The sequence below is a fragment of the Chlamydotis macqueenii genome, chromosome W (genome assembly GCF_036417535.1).
Source record: "Chlamydotis macqueenii isolate bChlMac1 chromosome W, bChlMac1.mat, whole genome shotgun sequence".
In the NCBI taxonomy this organism is placed as follows: Eukaryota; Metazoa; Chordata; class Aves; order Otidiformes; family Otididae; genus Chlamydotis; species Chlamydotis macqueenii.
Window position 1 is genome coordinate 15,257,261 of NC_141592.1, and position 21,413 is coordinate 15,278,673.

At 47.0% G+C, this 21,413-nt stretch overlaps 1 protein-coding gene across 1 annotated transcript in view; it reads left to right on the forward strand.

The window, feature by feature from the left end:
* Nucleotides 1–21,413, forward strand: part of LOC147596588 (E3 ubiquitin-protein ligase RNF38-like) — a 254,090-nt gene that overhangs the window by 50,679 nt on the left and 181,998 nt on the right. The window contains exon 2 of the mRNA XM_086769690.1: nucleotides 16,152–16,222. Coding sequence (XP_086625816.1) covers nucleotides 16,152–16,222 — 71 coding nt within the window. The remainder of the gene's footprint in view (nucleotides 1–16,151; nucleotides 16,223–21,413) is intronic.

Below are 21,413 nucleotides of genomic sequence, written 5' to 3' on the forward strand. Positions count from 1 at the left end.
TGACTTTTTAAGACCCATCTTTAAGAGAGGCAGGCAATTCCAATGTGTGGGAAGTCAAGCAAGCAAGGCAGAAGGCCAACTTGGCTGAACGGGGATCTCCTTCTGGAACTTAGGTGGAAAAAGAAAATGTATAGACTTTGGAAGCAAGGTCAGGCTACAAAGGAGGACTACAGAGATACTGTTTGCCACTGTAGAGAGAAAATTCATATGACCAAAGTTCAATTGGAGTTGAAGCTGGCCAGTACTGTGGTGGATAACAAAAAAAGGCTTTTTAAAGTATGTTAACAGCAAAAGGAGGACTAAAGAAAACATTGATCCATTACTTGATGAGGTTGGTCACCTTACCAATAGGGATGAAGAAAAACCAGAGACATTTAATGCCTTCTTCACCTCTGTCTTTAACACCAATGATGGGCCCTGGGACCCCCGGAGCACTGGGTTGGAGGGCTGTGACTAGGGGAGTGATAAGCTCCCGGTTGATTTTGAATTCATATGGGATTTGCTGCTGCAACTGAATGCACATAAATCTATGGGGCCCAATGGGATTCATCCTAGAGTACTGAAAGAGTTGGCTGATATTATTGCGAGACACCTCTCAGTTATTTATTTATGATCTTGGGAATCTGGAGAAGTCCCAGTTGACTAGAAGCTAGCAAATGTTATTCCCATTTTCAAGAAGGGACAGAGAGATTACCCTGGTATTTATAGGCCTGTCAGTCTCACTTTGGTGCCTGGTAAAATTATGAAGAAGGTTATTCTAGGAGTTATTGAAAAACACTTGAAATACATGATGTTAAGCTCAATATGAGTCTACAATGTGCCCTGGCGGCCAAAAGGGCCAACTGCATCCTGGGGTGCATTAAACACAGTATAGCTAACCGGTCGAAAGTTCTTGTCCCACTATACTCAGCACTGGTGCAGCCTCACCTCGAGTACTGAGTGCATTTTTAGGCTCCACAATATAAGAAGGATATAAAAATATTAGAATGTGTTCAATGGAGGGCAACAAAGGTGGTGAAAGGACTAGAGGGTCTGACTTATGAGGAGCGGCTGAGGATACTAGGCTTGTTCAGCTTAGAGAAGAGGGGACTGAGGAGTGACCTCATTGCTGTCTGCAACTTCCTCATGAGGGGAAGCAGAGAGGGAGGTGCTGATCTCTTCTCTCTGGTGTCCAGTGATAGGACCTGAAGGAATGGCTTAAAGCTATGTCAGGGGAAGTTCAGATTGGATATTAGGAAAAAGTTCTTCACTGAGAGGCTGGTCAAGCACTGGAACAAGCTCCCCAGGGAAGCGGTCATGGCCCCAAGCCTGTTTGTGTTCAAGAAGCATTTGGACAACGCTCTTGTTACCAAAATCCGGAATAAAACTCCTTAACAGCAATGAGAAGTTAAGAAGCAGGCACTCCTTTATTGCAGCGCTGGGCACACGGGGGATTGCTCCACCTAGCGTGCGCACCTGTTCTATCCAACAACGCAGGTTAAATACACACCTGTTATACATATTCACTAGATTTCTGAGAAATATTATACATAAACATTAATTTTCCTAGAAGTCATTATAATATTCCTCCACCCACTTGCACATGCTCAGTCTTTTGAGTTGAGGGTCTTCTGGTGGTCTTGGGGGTTGTCAGAGCGCTCCCTCCTCGAATTCGCTGATTGAACCTCTCCTTAAAATCTCCATATATGGTCTTGAGAACAAGGTCGCATTGTCCTTGATTTTTCTGGCTCCAAAGTGATGGCTCAGGGCCTATTTTCTACAGGTGGTGTTTGGGGCCTACCATTGTTCTGCCACTCTTCTTAATTACCCCAGACATGCTAGGTTGACTTCTAACAAACGAAATGTTGTAACAGTCCTAAGACTCCCCGTTCCCTCTAAGGACAAATAGATTTCATATAAAATTTAACCTGTGTGACTACAGTTAGCAAGAATTACCTCATATTGATATTTAATTATCAAAAATCATATTATTCTTATATTAAAGCAATCATTGGTTAATCTCACTTAGCTCTACTGATTGGAATCCTCGATACCCAGATCGAGATGGGAAGGGTAGAGGGTTTCCTAGCAGCAACCTGGTGTCCATAATGGTTTCCTTAGTTTCCTAAAACACAATGCTACAAGTCAATTATTCTTTATTAAAATCTCCGTGGTTAACCGATTTTAAACAAAACTTAAACCTCTAAGGCTACAATTCCCGTGACTACCATTGATTCTTAATACTCCTATGTTCTACAATTTACTTTTGATCAAGGCTAACTCACTTTATTTCAAAATTAAGTTTTTAACTTTTATCATAATATTTGCAACACTCTCAGATACATGGTTTAACTTTTTAGTTGCCCTATGTGGAGTCAGGAGTTGGACTCAGTGATCCTCGTGGGTCCCTTCCAACTCAAGATATTCTATGATTCCACGTTCAACTTAGGTGAGGGAGCCCGAATAATACCTTGCCCCTGGCTAGTCCCAGGCCCATCACAGGAGAGCTATCAGCCCATCAAAGGCCCATCTCCACAAGCCCAGAGGAGTACAGAGGCACAATGGCAGGTGGGGAACCCAAATTACAATCAGAGGAAGTGACACCTTGTCTGGGTTCCTCCCAGGTCTGTCCCAGGAAAGCAATTGGCCTCATTGTTCAGGTGTGAAACCCATCAAGATGAGTCAACACTGGAGCACCTTTTGGACGGAGAGGGACCACTGCCTAGGGGTATGGGACACATTATGGGATGCAGGGGAAGAGTATTTGGGGATTGCATGGGATTTATTATGGGATGTTTTGAGGAGAAACCAAAGGTGGGGAAAGGGAGGGATCTAAGTGGTTTGGAGAGGAACAAGTGTGGGAAAACAGAGGGAACAAAGGGATTAAAAAGGCCAGTCACACAAAAAGAGTTGCTGGTCAGTATACTTGTCTGGCCATGCCCTGTTCCTCATCAGCAGAGTCTGTCCAGTCGTCTTATTTAATTCAATTTCTATCTATTTTCCTAGGTAAAGGACTCTATTCTGTGGCATATGTGTGTATGTTCTGACCAACATCGCAGCTCCTGTTATCATGTCCTTTGCTTGACATATTAGTCCTTGACAAATACCAGTTTCTTGACAAATACCAGTCCCCGATAAGCTTAAGTGAGTTTCAAGGCAAACAGGATTGTTAGGCATTATCTAGCAGACAGTTAGTCTCCTAAATCAAGCAATATTTAGCAGACAGTTGATTCCCTGTATCACCAGGTATGTATGTGCTTCTCTAAAGGGTGAGACCACAAGAGGAGTTGGCTACTGGAGGGACCAGGGGGGCCAGCCAGCTGCCAGAGGGACTATAGGGTCTGGGGAGTCTCTGAGGGTGAGATCTGCTTGTGTCTGTGTGCCTCTAAGGGCAAGACTACAAGGTTTGGCTACCAGAGGGACACGGGGAGTTCCAGCCAGCTCTGCATGTGTGCATGTGTGTTTGTGCATGAGGAGGTCTGTACCAGCAACTGGAGCGGGGCTGTGAGTCTCAGGGACTCGTATGTCCAGATGCAAGCAACTGGGGAGACTGGGATCCAGGGGCCAGCTACTGGGCAGACTGAGTGTCCACATTTTACATGTGTATATATTCCTACTAATGGACCTTCATCCTGATCAGCCAGAGAGGGAAAGAGGATGAAGCCATTGGTGCTGCTTGTGTTTGTGTGAGTTCTGAGTGTGTTGATCTGTGTGGCCGGCTGTGTATATATGTGGTGTATATATGTGCTCATGCATGCGCCTAATGGGAAGAAATGCTCAGCCTGGCTACTGCCTGGACATGGGCACATGGAGCTGCAGCAGCCTCACCTCTGACAGGCTACTGGATTCGTCCTTCTCTAACATTCACCTCTGTGTGAACAGTATATAGTGAAGAGATAGCTTTCTGGGATGCATCCATTCTCTTTCAAGTTACACATTGTCATGGCACACTTGTTCTCAGAACCCTGTAGGATGGTGGTTTAATCCAGCTCCATAAGTAATATCACACTCTGTATTCTGGATCTTCCAGAGGTTACAGTGAAGTTGATAAACAAGAGAAGAGGTAACCTCCACAGTGTCCTGGTTTTGGCAGGGATGGAGTTAACTTTTCCTCTCAGTAGCTGGTATGTTTTGGATTTAGTGTGTGAAGAATGTTGACAAACACCCTGATGATACCACTTGTTGTGAATGAGACCAAGGACACCGTCCTGATTTCCAAGTCTCCCTAATGTGCAGATGCAGGAAGCTGGGAGAAAGACAGACAGAATAATTGACCCAAACTGGCCAAAGAGAGTATGCCATGCCATAAACGTCATGCTCATGGGGGCAGGCGAGGGTGGGTATCTGCCTTCCTGGCATCCATTTTTTCCTGCTCATTTTGCTGGCATCGTTCCCTCTACCTTGCTGGCTCCCTTTTGCTCCTTTGCTTGCTGCTCGGTTTTGTTTCCGTGATCGCTGCTCGGGACGGGCTGTATCGGTCATTGGGACATCGAGTGGTGAGAAAACACATATTGTTCACTTTGTATATTTTTAATACCCTTATATTCTGTTATTATTGTAGTTTTCCCTTTTTATTTTAGTAAATTATCTTTATCTCAACCCGCGAGTTCTCCTTCCTTCCCAATTCTCTCCCCCATCCCCCTGGGGAGGGGGAGGGGGAGCGAGAAACTGTGTGGTGATTCGGGCTAAACCATCACACACAGGCAATAAGCACTGTGATGTGGACTTGATTTATGTCACAGATTAAGAAAATACACTCCTAGATCTCCAATTCTTGGGTCTGGTTATTCCAGTATTGTGGGTGCACTATTCCTAAGTTATCTCCTATGACCCCATAGGGATAAGCTCTTTCCTTACCCCTAAATCTAGCTGATTTGCTCCAGAAATTTCAGGCAGAAATGTCCTTCTTGTTCCTTGAGTTCATGTACCCATGTGGCTAACTCCTTGGTGATTGTACTATCCATGGCTCTGTCATTGGACAGAGACTCCAGCCACCATGCCTTCCAGTCATCTAGCTCTATGTTGCTGGTGCCCACACCCCAGCATCATAATAGGCTAGTAGGTTTACCTCTTGTCGTAGTTCAGCCCCAATCAGGACCAGACTACACAGTCTCTCTCTCACTCCTCCACCCTCCGAGAGAATAGGAAGAGATAATATAAGAAAAACGGCTCGAGGTTTGAGATAAGGACAGGGAGAAAATCCTTAAAGTTACCGTTACAGGCAAAACAGACTCGACTTGGGGAAAACTATTCATTTATTTCTAAAACTAGCAGGAGAATGAGACAGAGAACAAGATAACCTCCCCCCACCCCTCCCTCTTCCCGAGCTTAACATTATCTCTACTACCTTCCCCCACACCGAGCGGCACAGAGGGGAAGAGGGAATGGGGGTCGCGGTCAGTTCATCACGTGTTGTTTTACGCTGCTGCTTCATGGTCGGGGGAAGAACTCCTCATATTCCTCCCCTGCTCTGTTGTGGGGTCCCACCCATACACCACAGTCCTTCGTGAAACTGCTCCAGCATGGGTCATCTCTTCCACGGGGTGCAGTCCCTCCAGAACAGCTGCCCCAGCGGGCCCTCCACAGGCCACAGCCGCCTTCAGGCATCCACCTCCCCCAGTGTGGGGTCCTTCATGGGCTGCAGGTGGATCTGTGCTCCTCCGTGGACCTCCATGGGCTGCAGGGGGACAACCTGCTCCACCATGGTCGTCACCACAGGCTGCAGGGGAATCTTGGCCAGGAGCCGCATTACTCCTCCCCCTCCTTCTTCAGTGACCTTGGCATCTGCAGCTGTTCCTCTCACAAGAAAAGTTCTTCACAACAGGCTGGCAGATACCTCTCAGAATCTCTTCACATCATCCATCTCATCTCCTCTCCACTTCTTGCAGCCGGGCTGGGCCAAGTCGGGCCCAGTCGACTGCCTGGCGAGAGGCCAGAGGGTGAGGCCTGCAAGGCCCATGAGGCCTGCACCTCCCCCTCTCCACCTCTGCCCCCGCTCAGCTTCTTCACATCTTCTCTTCTTCTTTTTTTTGCTGTTTTCCCCTTCTGAAATACGTTATCGCAGAGGCGTTATCAGGGAACATTCTGCTACCAATTGGCTCGGCCTTGGCCAGCAGCAGGTCCGCCCTAGGCCCAGCCGAGTCCACTGAACAAAGGGGAGCGACTTCTAGCAGTTTCCTACAGAAGCTACCACCTTAGGCGCCCCCTCACTAAACACAACCACAACACTCTACTCATTTAAAATCAGTCTTTATGTCCCTATTCAAGGGTTGTGTGGTTTCAGTTTCTTACATCTTTAGTGCTTTGTGTGACTGTTACCAGCCCCTCTTCCAGCTTGGCAGAAACCATTGCAAGAAGCAACCTCTTCACATGGATGCCAGGAGAGGAAGTGTTAAGATACGCTGCTCCGAGCACAGCTACACAACCTTGACTCCTGTTTCCTCCCACTGCTCTTCACGGAGTACACAGTGTCTTGGCCCCTCCCCCTACCAAGAAGTACAGTTTCATACCAAGGATGTTTCAGACAGTGAAGAACAGATTTGCTGGACTATATACTGGGAGTTGCTGAGTGATTACAGAAGACATACCAGGAAGGGGAAAGAGCTACATTATATTTGTTACTGTTTTATGCTTGAACATGATTCAAAAGGTTAGTGCTATCTTATATACGCTATTAACATGCTATATAGAGTAGGAGGTAGTGGTATCTTATATCAAGTAGAAGTTAGTGTTATCTTATATATAAGTTAATGTTATCACATATGCACCATTAAAACTCTGTCTTGAGGAGGAGTACTAAATGTGCATCACACCAAACTCCTACCCTGAGCACCTACTCTCAGGTTCTGCAGAATTACACCTGGGCAAACTAATTCGGCAGCTGTAGGTAGTCTCAGCCTTGCAGACATTCAGTGGACGATACTACAGCTGTACAATCCTCTTTTCACAGTCCAAAACCTCCTTTGGATCCCACTTATGACACCATTTTTATTAATGTCACGGTTTAGGTCAGCACGGTCTAAACGTACATCATTCCTATGCAATAATTGGATCTGTGTGACGAAGTTTAGATATTGCCTCTGTGAAAGAGTGATTAGTAATGCAAAGAACACTACAAAGTACAGAAAACTGGTTATCTCTACTTCCCCGTTCTTTGCTGACAGGAATGGCGGTTAGCAGTAGACAGGGTGCCGAGCATGATGCTTCTGGCCACTCAAACTTGGTCTCAGACATCCCTGGAGGCTCTCCAGGGCTGGACATCCCTAACGGTAGAGTTGTGCCACTCCCCTTTGGGCTGAAGTGGATGAGTTTTATGAGGTGGAGAGACTCTTCCAAGTTGTTTTATCTTAACTGGTTGGTGGACCACTCCGAGCTGTTGCTTCTTGATTGATGTAGTGAGTCGCCAGGCAAACATTCTTATATAAGTTTAGTTCTGCTATTTCTGCCAATTACACTTTTTTTTTCATAACACATATCTAATTGCACTTTATCTAACAAAAGTTACATCCCTAACAACTACATAGCAACATACTGAAGGTCAAACTGTGTGCCTCTGACATCACCCTAAATACTGGAGTGATGTCAGTTCTGTAGGCCAGGACAGTTGCCCTTGCCTCACTGTGGAGCTAAGCCATTTTGCAGCTTCACAAGCCCCTCTGGACCACAAATCTCAGCTCCTGTTTGACTTTTAGATACCTCAGTAATAGACCCTTAGACTGGCTTTTGTCTAACAGTTTTTTCAGAGAAAGTAATCTAATCTGATGTGGAAGACAACAAAAAATCCCACCATACCCTTTGAAAGTTTCTTTCAAAAGTGAACATGCTCTGTCTGTTAAAAACGTGGTGCCACACTCTTGTTTGTGTCATTTGGTTTTGACATTTTCTGGGTCTTTTTCAACTGGTAAAGAAAAGGCAGCAAAACTCATCGGTTGATATAAAACAATGAAGAGAAACAACAGAAGAAAAAACAAAACAGTGATAGAAAACAAAAACAGGACAACAGCTCACAGCAAATCCCAATACACAGTTTCATCTCAAGTAAAAAAAAGCTCCCCTCAGCACCCTCCTCACTTATATACTGAGCATGATGTCACATGGGATGGAAGAGCCCTTTGGCTAATTTGGGTAAACTTACCCCAGCTGTTAGCTAATTAGTTAACTATCCCAGCTGGGTGCCCCAGCCATAGGGGCCACCAGCTCCAGTTCCCCTTCCAGTTCAGGTGAATATTAACTCTATCCTAACCAGAACCAGGACATCATCCACCCCTTATTCCATACCATCTACATCATGCCCAGATCCTAACACCTTACAATTAATCATCATTTTGTTTGTTTGTTTTGTTGTTGCTTTTTTTTTTCTTTGACATATATATAAACACATACAGATATCACTCTCTTCGTCTATGGGCCATCCCTCCAAAACGTCTGTTGAGTTCATTTACTCCATGACTTTGGGTTCCATCTGTCACAACAGTCTCTCAGGGCAAGACAGATGACACAGTGTTTGCTCAGTTGGTGTACCTGGTGCGACTGGTTTATGTTCATGGCCTTCAGGCTGAAGATGTCAATCTTGAGTTGGTGGGGGCTAGTTGCTAAAGCCAGTTCTGGTTCCATCACTGCTCTGTTTTATCAAAGTTCATTCTTTGTTAATCTAGGTGATTCTTACTATAATACCTTTGATATGACATATAAAAGCTAGAGAAGTCATGACATACAGCATTATACAGTAATTAACATCATACAGTTCAAATTACTGGCTATTTTCACCTAAAATCAAATCTCCTTGAAGTAAACATCGGACTGCCCCATCCTCCCACATCACCCACCAAGTACACTCAGGTCCTTGAGCAAAAGAAATCCCATGCATGGGTTTGCCTTTGCCCAGGGGAGGAATAACCCAGACTGTCTTCCCCAACATATTCCTCACATGCACCACAGGGAATTTAACCCCTTCAACAGTACATAGAAGTTGTGATTGGGCAGGGCCAGCTCGATTGATGGATCCCTGAGTGTTGACTAACCAGGTGGCTTTTGATAAACGTGTATCCCAATTTTTGAAGGTTCCACCATCCATTGCCCTCCACGTAGTTTGCAGCAGTCCATTGTACCATTCAATCTTTCCAGAGCCTACTGTGTCATAGGGGATGTGATATACCCACTCAATGCCATGCTCTTTGTCCCAGGTGTCTATGAGGTTGTTTCGGAAACGGGTACCATTGGCTGATTCAGTTCTTCCTGGGGTGTTATGTTGCCATAAGACTTGTTTCTCAAGGCCCAGGATACTGTTCCGGGCAGTGGCACGGGGTACAGGTACAATGGTTCCAGCCATCCAGTAGTTGCTTCCACCATTTTAAGTCCATAGCACTTGCCTTGGTGGGTTTGTGGGAGTGTGATGTAATCAATTTGCCAGGCCTCTACCTATTTGTATTTCAACCATCATCCTCCATACCACAGAGGCTTTAACCACTTGGCTTGCTTGTTTGCAGCACATGTTTCAAAACCACGGATAACTGTGCAATAGCGTCCATCCTTAAATCCACCCCAGGATCATGAGCCCATTTGTATGTTCCATCTCTTCCTTGGTGGACTGAGGTGTCATGGGCCCACAGAGCTAAACATAATTCACCCTTATGCTGCCAGTCCATATCCACCTGAGCCACTTCAATTTTAGCAGCTTGATCCACCTGCTGGTTGTTTTGATGTTCTTCAGTGGCCCGACTCTTGGGTATGTGGGCATCTATGTGATGTACTTTTACAACCAGGTTCTCTAACCAGGCAGCAATATCTTGCCACAATGTGGCAGCCCAGATGGGCTTGCCTCTGCACTGCCAGTTGCTCTGCTTCCATTGCTTTAACCACCCCCAGAGAGCATTTGTCACCATCCATGAATCAGTGTAGAGATAAAGTACAGGCCATTTTTCCCATTCAGCGATGTCCAAAGCCAGCTGGATGGCTTTCACCTCTGCAAACTGACTTGATTCACCTTGGCCTTCAGTGGCTTCTTTTAGGACTCCACACAGCAGCTTTCCACTTTCTATGTTTTCCTGCAATATGACAGGACCCATCAGTGAACAGGGCATATCGCCTCTCATTTTTTGGTAGATTATTATACGGTGGGGCCTCCTCAGTATGCATCACCTCTTCCTCTGGTGGCATTCCAAAATCTTTGCCTTCTGGCCAATCTGTGATTACATCCAAGATCCCTGGGCCATTGAGGTTTCCTATTTGAGCTCGCTGTGTGATCAGTGCGACCCACTTACTCCACGTGGCATCAGTTGCATGATGTGTGGAGGGGAACTTCCCTTTGAACATCCAGCCCAGCACAGGCAGTCAGGGTGCCAGGAGGAGCTGTGCTTCAGTACCAATCACTTCTGAAGCAGCTCAAACTCCTTCATATGCTGACAGTATTTCTTTTTCAGTTGGAGTACAACAGTCCTCAGATCCTCTATATCCCCAGCTCCAAAAGCCTAGGGATCAACCTTGAGTCTCCCCTGGTGCTTTCTACCAGAGACTCCAGGTAGGGCCATACTCCCCAGCTGCGGTGTAGAGCACATTTTCTACCTCTTGTCCTGTCCGGACTGGCCCAAGGGCTACTGCATGAACAATCTCCTGTTTAATTTGTTCAAAGGCTCGCTGTTGTTCAGGGCCGCATTTAGAAACATTCCTGTTTCAGGTCACTTCATAGAGAGGGCTTACAATCATACTGTAATTTGGGATATGCATTCTCCAGAAACCCACAACGCCCAGGAAAGCTTGCGTTTCCTTTTTGCAGTCAGCGCAGCCATAGCAGTTATTTGGTTGACTATTTCTATTGGAATCTGACGACATCCATCTTGCCATTTTATTCCTAAAAACTGCATCTCTCTTGCAGGTCCTTTGACCTTACTTCATTTTATGGCAAACCCAGCTTTCAGGAGGATTTTAATTATTTTCTCACTGTTTTCAAAAGCTTCTGCTGCTATATTGCCTCACACAACTATATCATCAATATACTGCAAGTGTTCTGGAGCTCCACCCTTTTCCAGTGTAGTCTGGATCAGTCCATGGCAAATGGTGGGGCTGTGTTTCCACCCCTGGGGCAGTCGATTCCAGGTGTACTGGACCCCCCTCCAAGTGAAAGCAAACTGTGGCCTGCATTCTGGTGCCAAAGGGATGGAGAAGAATGCATTGGCAATATCACTGGTGGCATACCACTTGGCTGCCTTGGACTCCAGTTCATATTGAAATTCTAGAATGTTCAGCACAGCAGCACTCAGTGGTGGCATAACCTCATTCAGGCCATGATAGTCCACTGTTAGTGTCCACTCTCCATTAGATTTTTCTCACTGGCCACATAGGACCATTAAAAGGTGAGCAGGACTTGCTGATCACTCCCTGGCTCTCCAGACGACAAATCAACTTATGGATGGGGATCAGGGAGTCTCAGTTGGTGCGATATTGCCACCGGTGCACAGTTGTGGTAGCAATTGGCACCTGCTGTTCTTCAACCCTCAGCAGGCCCACAACAGAAGGAGCCTCTGACAGACCAGGCAAGGTGGACAACTGTACAATTTCCTCCATCTCCAAAGCATCTATACCAAAAGCCCACCGGTGCTTTTTTGGGTCTTTGAAATACCCCCTTCTGAGGTAATCTATACCAAGAATGCACAGAGCATCTGGGCCAGTCACTATGGGGTGCTTTTGCCACTCATTCCCTGTCAGGCTCACTTCAGCCTCCAATACAGACAGCTGTTGGGAACTTCCCTGTCACTCCAGAAATTCAAATAGGTTCTGCCCCATTATATCTTGATGGCATCAAGGTACATTGTGCACCAGTGTCCATTAGAGCCTTACAGTCTCCTGGGTCCAACATGCCAGGCCATTGGATCCACACAGTCCAATAAACTCTGTTGTCCCTCTCCTCCATCTGGCTGGAGGCAGGGCCCCTCTAGTCCTGTTCGTAATATTAATTGTTCATTTCTTTTAAATATGCACAAGAGGTCCCTTCAAGAGGGTCAGAACTAAGGCTACTCCTTCTACTCTGCCCACTGGAGACTGGTGCAGCAATTGTCCAGGGAGAACCTCTATTTGCAATTGTTTTTCCCTGCAACTCACGTACCCATGTCTCTAGGGCAGAGGTAGGTTTCCCATCCCACTCCCTCATGTCCTCCCCTTGGTCACACAAGGTAAACCACAGGGTACCTCGCCACGTAAGCCATCTCTCTTGAGCAGGGAAACGTTTACTCCTAATAGCTGAAATACTGGCCCATACCAGCAGGGAATGTGACATATCTGCTTTGAATTGCTCAAACTCCTGGGACAGTTTCTCCACAGCCAGGACACAGGCCCATAGAGAGGAAGACAGACTTTCTTCATACTGCCGGAGTCGGCCAGTCAATTCATCCACTGTTTGTTCCTCTCAGTCTTTCCAGGTCATAACTGCCAATGAGTTGACATATGATCATGGTGCGCTTCAAACAAAGTTTTGCCACATTGGTCACATGCACTTGACTTCATCTGGATCTTTAGATAACTGCTCACTGTCCAGATCATCATAAATAACCTCCAGCACAGCTATATTCCCTTAGGTACTGGATGCCCCACTTGCCTGAGTGACATATTACATCCTCCTTGAAAGGACACCTCTCCTTCACACCTGACAGGAGTCACCTCCAGAGGCTGAGGGCTTGTGTCCCTTTTCCAACTGCTTTGTCAATGCTTGCTTCTCTAGAAATGGATCCCAGCTGCCTAGCTTCTCTGCCCTCTAATTCCAGGCTACTGGCCCCATTATCCCAGCACCAGAGCAGCCAACTGACAACATGCTCACCCAGACAATGGATGAAATATTTTTGCATGTCTCACAGCTCACTCAGGGATAGAGACCGAGTGGTTACTGTCTCATTTAGGAGTTCTTCCTCTGAGGAAGAGGAGGGGCCCTCCTGCCAAGTTCTTCCTTGGCATAAAGCAAGTAATTCTTCCTCCTGTCTTCATGATGGACCTGCTTCAAAGTAGTCTGCCTCCTCACTGACAGGGCAGCATGCTGCTTCCTCCTGCTCCCTCTTAGAAGCTTCCAAGTTTTCTTCTTGTGTACAGGGGCAACTGATACCAGCACAGGTTCATTCTCTGATTCAGCTACAATACCTGTTGCTGGATTTTGAGTAGCTATAGTGCAGATCAGTCTGTTTTCCCTCTCTTTCTCTTGAGGGTGCTGCATAACATTGAGCAGTGTTTGGTAGGTCCTAGCCAGGGCCCAGCACAGCACACTAAGTTGTGCCTCTTTGGAGTAGCCACAACATTTTTTTCTTCAAATATTCTGTCACTTCATCAGGGCACTTTAGTTGTTCAGGACTAAAATGGAAAAGCATAGGAGATGAAAAGTTCTCTAGATATCTGCCCACATTCTCCCACATGCCATGCCACACATTACTATCTCACCTCAGGGCAGATCTCTGGAGGATATTCCTAAAACTGAGTTTGTAATCCTAAACAAGACCTGGCACACACTGAAGAGACACAGCAATAACATCACATTAGCTTGAATATCCCCTAGATATTCAAAGTTCTTAAAAACTGTTTTAACTACCCTGGAAGTGAAAGTGTTGGGGAAGTCATCCACATACAGGTACCAACTTACTTTTAAGGCCATGTCATAGCTCAGCCCCGATCGGGACCAGACTACGCAGTCTCTCTCTCACTCCCCCCACCCTCCAAGAGAAAAGGGGGAGATAATATAAGGAAAAACGGCTCAAGGTTTGAGATAAGGACGGGAAGAAATCCTTAAAGTTACCGTTACGGGCAAAACAGACTTGACTTGGGGAAAAACACTCATTTATTTCTAAAACTAACAGGAGAATGAGACAGGGAACAAGATAACCTCCCCCCACCCCTCCCTCTTCCCGGGCTTAACATTCTCTATACTACCTCCCCTCCCAAGCGGCACTGGGGGGGGGGGGAAGGGAATGGGGGTCGCAGTCAGTTCATCATGCGTTGTTTTATGCTGCTGTATCATCGTCGGGGGAAGAACTCCTCACATTCCTCCTCTGCTCCAGCGTGGGTTCCCTCCCACGGGCCACAGTCCTTTGTGAAACTGCTCCGGCATGGGTCATCTCTTCCACGGGGTGCAGTCCCTCTAGAACAGCTGTCCCAGCAGGCCCTCCATGGGCCACAGCCTCCTTCAGGCCTCCACCTGCTCCAGCGTGGCGTCCTCCATGGGCTGCAGGTGGATCTCTGCCCCTCCGTGGACCTCCATGGGCTGCAGGGGGACAACCCGCTCCACCATGGTCTTCACCACGAGCTGCAGAGGAATCTTGGCCAGGAGCCGCGTTACTCCTCCCCCTCCTTCTTCACTGACCTTGGTGTCTGCAGCCGTTCCTCACAACAGGCTGGCAGACGCCTCTCAGGATCCTTTTTACATCTTATTCACTTCAACTTCTCATCTCCTCTCCACTTATTGCAGCCAGGCTGGGCCGAGTTGGGCCCAGTCGGCTGCCCGGCGGGAGGCCAGAGGGTGAGGCCTGCAAGGCCCGCACCTCCCCCTCTCTGCCCCCCACTCAGCTGCTTCACATCTTCTCTTCTTTTTTTTTTTTCTGTTTTCCCCTTCTTAAATACGTTATCACAGAGGCGTTATCACGGGACATTCTGCTACCAATTGGCTCGGCCTTGGCCAGCAGCAGATCCGCCCTAGGCCCGGCCGAGTCCACTGAACAAAGGGGAGCGACTTCTAGCAGTTTCCTACAGAAGCTACCACCTTAGGCCCCCCCTCACTAACAAAACCAGAACAGGCCATTGATGTTACCATATCACAAATTGATATTGCACAGTACAACAAAATGATAATTCTCATCATTTTCCCCAAGGTGATAGACAACACCACCAGAAACACATGGTACATAAAAGAGTGTATAGAATACAATAACATAACCAAGCACTGCAACATCATGACCAGCAACTAATACCCGAAACAACAAGTGTGTATAACACATCTTGATTCAAGTCACTCTAGTAAGATCTGTGGTTATGTCAACCCTTCATGCCCTACATTGGGCATCAAAATAACTATCAGTTTAGCCCTGCTGAAGGCTAAGCTACACAGTCTCTCACTCACTCCCCTCACTCTCCAGTAGGACAGGGAGGAGAATTAGTAAAGACAGGAAGGCAAAACTCATGGGGTGAGTCAAAATAAATAAATAAATAAATAAAATTAAGAAAAAAAAACAAAACAGAGATAGAAAACAAATATAGAACAAGAGCTCACAGCAAAACCATGATACACAATTTCCATCCAAGTAGCAAAAAGGTCTTCTTACCACCCTCCTCACTTAAATACTGAGCATGATGTCACATGGGATGGAATAGCCCTTGGGCTAATTTGGGTAAACTTACCCCAGCTGTTGGCCAATTAGTAAACTATCCCAGCTGAGTGCCCTAGCCATAGGGGCTACCAGCTCCAGTTCCCCTTCCAGCTCAGGTGAATGTTAACTCTGTCCTAGCCAGAACCAGGGCAATCTTCCACAAGGAAATCATGTAATAATGCAGCTTTACAAATGAGACTGTTTTTCTACTTTATTTTTTTTTTAAGTTTCTTTGCTCAATGGGAAGAGGGAGACTTATTTTCCACAGCATACAGGCTTTCTACATGTATTCATTTCCATGTCATCCAAAAGCTGTTCCCAGCTTCTATTTTTTTTTTTATTCAGTCCAGCTTAGTCCTTATTTCATAGAATCATAGAATGGTTAGGGTTGGAAGGGACCTTCAAAGGTCATCTAGTCCAACCCCCCTGCAAGGAGCAGGGACATCCCTGACTAGATCAGGTTGCTCAGAGCCTCATCCAGCCTGGCCTTGAACGTTTCCAGAGATGGGGCTTCCACCACCTTTCTGGGCAACCTGTTCCAGTTTGTGCATAGGTATTTTACTGCATATATGTTTTGGATTGATGAATCAGTGCTAATTTTGTTATCTTTAAGTATTAAAAAAATAATCTGAGTGAAGTTATTGCTGGCACACTGAAAAATGTCTCTCTGCTGCTTATTGTCTTGAATATAAGAGATGTCTGATACAGATGCTTAGCAAGTAAATATCTCTGCCATGTAAAAATATTTTCTGTACAGTTGTCTATACTTAGTTTTAGTGTTCATAGGAACTGGGATTTCATTTTAATGATTTTTTTCCTTCTCCTCCTCTAATTCCCTTGTAGGTAGCATTGGCACTTCGTTTCAATGCCAGGCAATCCATCAAGATCACATTTGCAGCAATGACAGTGACAAGGTGAGGTTTGCATAAATGGTCCATTTACAAGGTGCAGTTTTTATGAATCATATAGATTTTACTCTACTAATAGTGGGTTTTTTTTCTAGACCCAGTAGCTAACTTTAAGTGTTACACTTAGAAATCTCTCTGGCTTTTTAAGAAGTATATGTACTTACTTCACTCAAGACAATATTTTTAATTAATTAGAGATATTTGTCTTCTAGCATATTTTTCTTCTTGCTTGCATTCCCTTGCTGTTCTAAATATTTGTGATTTACCATACTGACCCTGGGAAAGGGCATGTATTAGTCAAATTTAATTACTCTTTCTTGGATATTGGAATGCTAGCTGCCTGTCAAATGCTCTGATAAACGCACAAATCCTCATGTTTTGAATTGTTGAAATAACTTAAGATTCAGTTTGTTGATAGTATTTTCAGCTCATTCCAAAATCAATTTTCTTTTCAGAATGAATCTGCATTTTTTCATCATTTGGAAGTATGTCCAGATTTGGAGTCTAGTTATCTTTTAAATATTGGACAAACATGCTAGTTGCAACTTGGTAGAAAGAATATTTAAAATTTCCGGTTGATTTGGTGGTCATTTTCAGGGAGCAGAAAGAGTGGCTGCTCCACAAGAGCTGGCGAGTTGGGAGCTGAGGGTGACAGCAAGGCAGACAGAGGCAATGGCCTCAACAAAGGGGTGCAGTCTCGTAGCACTTGAACAAGGAAAGCAGAGCAGATCTGGTGACAGTGACCAGGGTCAGTTATGGTTCAGTGATAAGCAAGGCCATAGTGATAAGGCAGGTCCAAGGTCAACCCAGGAAATCAAGTCAGCAAGGCAAGGATAGGATCAAAAAGGTACATGGTCAGGTAGAAGTGTACATAGCATACCAGCAATGTAGCTCAGGCAAGGACCAAGGTCCAATGGCATGAACCCAAATGCAGCTACTGAGTGAAAGGGGTAGCCCCTGCACTGAGGCTTTTTCCAGCTCTTTCCCAGCAGTCTGATCCCAGGTTAAACAACAGTGCTTTGTCAGAGCTGGCCTTGAGTGCAGGCAAACAAAGAAAGATGACCAGGGATGTCAAAGGCAACAAGAAAAGCATCTATAGGTATGTCGAGGACAAAAGGAAGTCCAGGGAGAATGTAGGCCCTCTCCGAAAGGAAACCGGTGTCCTGGTTACCTGGGACATGGAGAAGGCTGGGGTGCTTAATGACTTTTTTTGCCTCAGTCTTCACTGGCAAGGGCTCTAGCCACATCACCCAAGTAGCAGAAGGCAAAAGCAGGGACTGGGAGAATGAAGAACTGCTCATTATAGCAGAAGAGCAGGTTCGAGACCATCCAAGGAACCTGAAGGTGCACAAGTCCATGGGACCTGATGAGATGCATCCAGGGGTCCTGAGGGAACTGGTGGATGAAGTTGCCAAGTCGCTGTCCATCATATTTGAGAAGTCGTGGCAGTCTGATGAGGTTCCCGATGACTGGAAGAGGAGTAACATAACCCCCATTTTTAAAAAGGGGAACAAGGAAGACCCAGGGAATTACAGGCCAGTCAGCCTCACCTCTGTGCCTGGCAAGGTCATGGAGCAGATTCTCCTGGAAACCATGCTAAGGCACATGGAAAGCAAGGAGGTAATAGGTGACAGCCAACATGACTTCACTAAGGGCAGATCATAGAATCTTAAGGTTATAAGAGACCTTCAAGATCATCAAGTCCAACTGTCAACCTAACACCACCATGCCTACTAAACCATGTTCTCAAGTGCCACATCTATATGTTCTTTGAACACCTCCAGGGATGGTGACTCCACCACTTCCTTGGGCAGCCTGTTCCAGTGCCTGACCACTCTTTCAGTAAAGAAGTGTTTCCTAATATCCAGCCTAAACCTCCCCTGCCACAACTTGAGGCCATTTCCTCTCATCCTATAGCTAGTTACTTGGGAGAAGAGACCAATACCCGCCTCCCTACAACCTCCTTTCAGGAAGTTGTAGAGAGTGATGAGGTCTCCCCTCAGCCTCCTTTTCTCCAGACTAAACAATCCCAGTCCCCTCAGCTTCTCCTCATAAGACTTGATCTCCAAACCCCTCGCCAGCTTTGTTGCCCTTCTCTGGACACGCTCTAGCAGCTCAACGTTCTTCTTGTACTGAGGGGCCCAAAACCCCTGGTGCAGCCTCACCAGTGGGGAGTACAGGGGCATGATCACTTCCCTACTTCTCCTGGCAACACTGTTCCTGATGCAAGCCAGATCGTACCAGAATAATTTGGTGGCCTTCTTTGATGGGGTTACAGCATTGGTGGACAAGGGTGTAGCCAGTTCGTAGGATTCCTATGCACAAAGTTCACCCAGCATATGATATTTAAAAGCACAACAGTATTTATTGCTCTTTTATAGCCTTGCATAAGCAGTTACCAGCATAAGCAGTTACAGCGTATTGTTTTCCCTTTATGAGAGTCTTACCACCCCGACTAAGCCGGAGACACCGCCGAGCAGGAGGATGATGATCAGCAGGGTCAGAGCAGAGAAAGGAGGTAGGCACAGCACCTTCAGGGCATCCCCTGTTGTTTGTAGAGTGTGCTCTGGGTCCTTTCTCTCTCCCTCTGCTCTGAGCCGCCTCTGTTTATCCCCTCAGCAGATTCAGTGGCAGAGTACTGACCAGGCGTTGATGCACGCGTGGCCAGCGCATGCAGCAAGGCCTGCCAAGTATGTGCCCTGCTGGCTAACAGCAGTTCCTGGACAGCAGCAACATCCTGCTCAATAACAACCCTCCTTGCTCCCCTCTCCAAGGTTGCGTTCCCACAGCTGTGTGCAGCTTGTAATTTCCCACAGTGGCCTTACAAGGACCATCGCTGAAATCCCTCACACATGCCATGGTGTGGTCCGTAGTTGGGACACTGTGGTATTCCACAACCCGTACCCTTAAGGGGTGTAAAGCTGTATCAACAATAGTCCGCAACAATAACTGTTTTAACCACCCCCACCCCATCTAGCAAACAGGTTCCATCCAGTTGCTTCCACTAATTGCTGGTTCAATCGGTGTATCTCTTGCAATTGTGCATGGATGGATTTCAAGTGGTCACTTAAGTTCATGCAACACGAACCGGGAAAGTCCTCACATCCCTGTGAGGACAAGGAGGGGTGCCATGCTCGACCTTGTGCTCACCAACAGGGAGGGACTGGTGGGGGATGTGAAACTAAAGGACAGCCTTGGCTGCAGCGACCACGACACGGTGGAGTTCAAGATCCACGGGGCAGCAAGGAAAATACATGGCAAGCTCTCAGCACTAGACTTCAAGAAGGCGGACTTCGGCCTCTTCAGGGACCTGATGGGCCAAGTGCCATGGGAGGCAGCCCTGGAGGGAAGAGGGGCCCAGGAAAGTTGGTCCATATTCAAGGAGCACCTCCTCCAAGCTCAGCAGAGGTGCATCCCGACGAAGAACAAGTCAGGCAAAAAGGCCAGGAGGCCCGCGTGGATGAGCAAGGAGCTCCTGGACCAACGGAAAGTAAAGAAGGAAGCCTATAGAGGGTGGAAGTGGGGACAGGTAGCCTGGGAGGTCTACAAAGAGACTGTGCGAGTGGCCAGGGATCAGGTGAGGAAGGCCAAAGCCCTGGCAGAACTGAATCTGGCCAGGGATATAAAAAGCAACAAGAAGAGCTTCTATAGGTATGTAGGGGACAAAAGAAAGTCCAGGGAAAATGTAGGCCCCCTCCGGAAGGAAACCAGTGTCCTGGTTACCCGGGACATGGAGAAGGCTGAGGTGCTCAATGGCTTTTCTGCCTGAGTCTTCACCGATAAGGGCTCTTGTCACACCACCCAAGCTGTAGAAGGCGCAAGCAGGGACTGCGAGGATGATGAACCGCCCACTGTACTCGAAGAGCAGGTTCGGGATCATCTGAGGAACCTAAAGGTGCACAAGTCCATGGGTCCTGATGAGATCCATCCGCGGGTCCTGAGGGAACTGGTGGATGAAGTTGCCAAGCCACTGGCCATCATATTTGAGAAATCATGGTGGTCTGGTGAGGTCCCTGATGACTGGAAGAGAGGGAACATAACCCCCATTTTTAAAAAGGGGAATAAGGAAGACCCGGGCAACTACAGGCCAGTCAGCCTCACCTCTGTGCCTGGCAAGGTCATGGAGCAGATTCTCCTGGAAACCATGCTAAGGCACATGGAGAGCAAGGAGGTGGTTGGTGACAGCCAACATGGCTTCACCAAGAGCAGATCATGCCTGACCAATTTGGTGGCCTTCTATGCTGGGGTCACAGCATCGGTGGACAAGGGACGAGCAATGGATATCATCTACCTGGACTTCACAACAGGCTGGCAGACGCCTCTCAGGATCTTTTTTACATCTCATTCACATCTCATCTCCTCTCCACTTCTTGCAGCCGGGCTGGGCCGAGTTGGGCCCAGTTGGCTGCCCGGTGGGAGGCCAGAGGGTGAGGCCTGCAAGGCCCACAAGGCTCGTGCCTCCCACTCTCTGCCCCCGCTCAGCTGCTTCACATCTTCTCTACTTTTTTTTTTTCTGTTTTCCCCTTCTTAAATATGTTATCGCAGAGGCGTTATCATGGGACTTTCTTCTACCAGTTGGCTCGGCCTTGGTCTGCCCTAGGCCCGGCTGAGTCCACTGAACAAAGGGGAGCAACTTCTAGCAGTTTCCTACAGAAGCTACCACCTTAGGCCCCCCCTCACTAACAAAACCAGAACAAAGGGACGAGCAACTGATGCCATCTACCTGGACTTGTGCAAGGTATTTGACACTGTCCCTCTGTGGTGGTTTAGCCCAAGTCACCACACAGTTTCTCGCTCACCCTCCCCCTACCCAATGGGATTGGGGACAGAAATTGGGAAGAAAGGAAAACTCCTGGGTTGAGATGACAGTTTACAAAAATAGCAAAGGAAAACTACAAAAATAACAGAATATAAGGATATTAATCATAGAATCATAGAATGGTTCATCTAGTCCATAATGAACAATGCACGACTGCAGGCTTCTCTTGCCAGCTAACCTACCCCGCACGCACCGGAGCCCCGCTCCGGGGAAAGCAGGGCATCACACGGATACCGTCAAGCCAAGCCTTCAATTTAATACTGCGCAACACAGGGTTAAATACCCGTACACCCGCTACGCACGCGAACGCACACGCCCCCCTGCACCCATGGACCCATCCATGCCCACCACGCACCTACCCCTACACTCATGGACTTA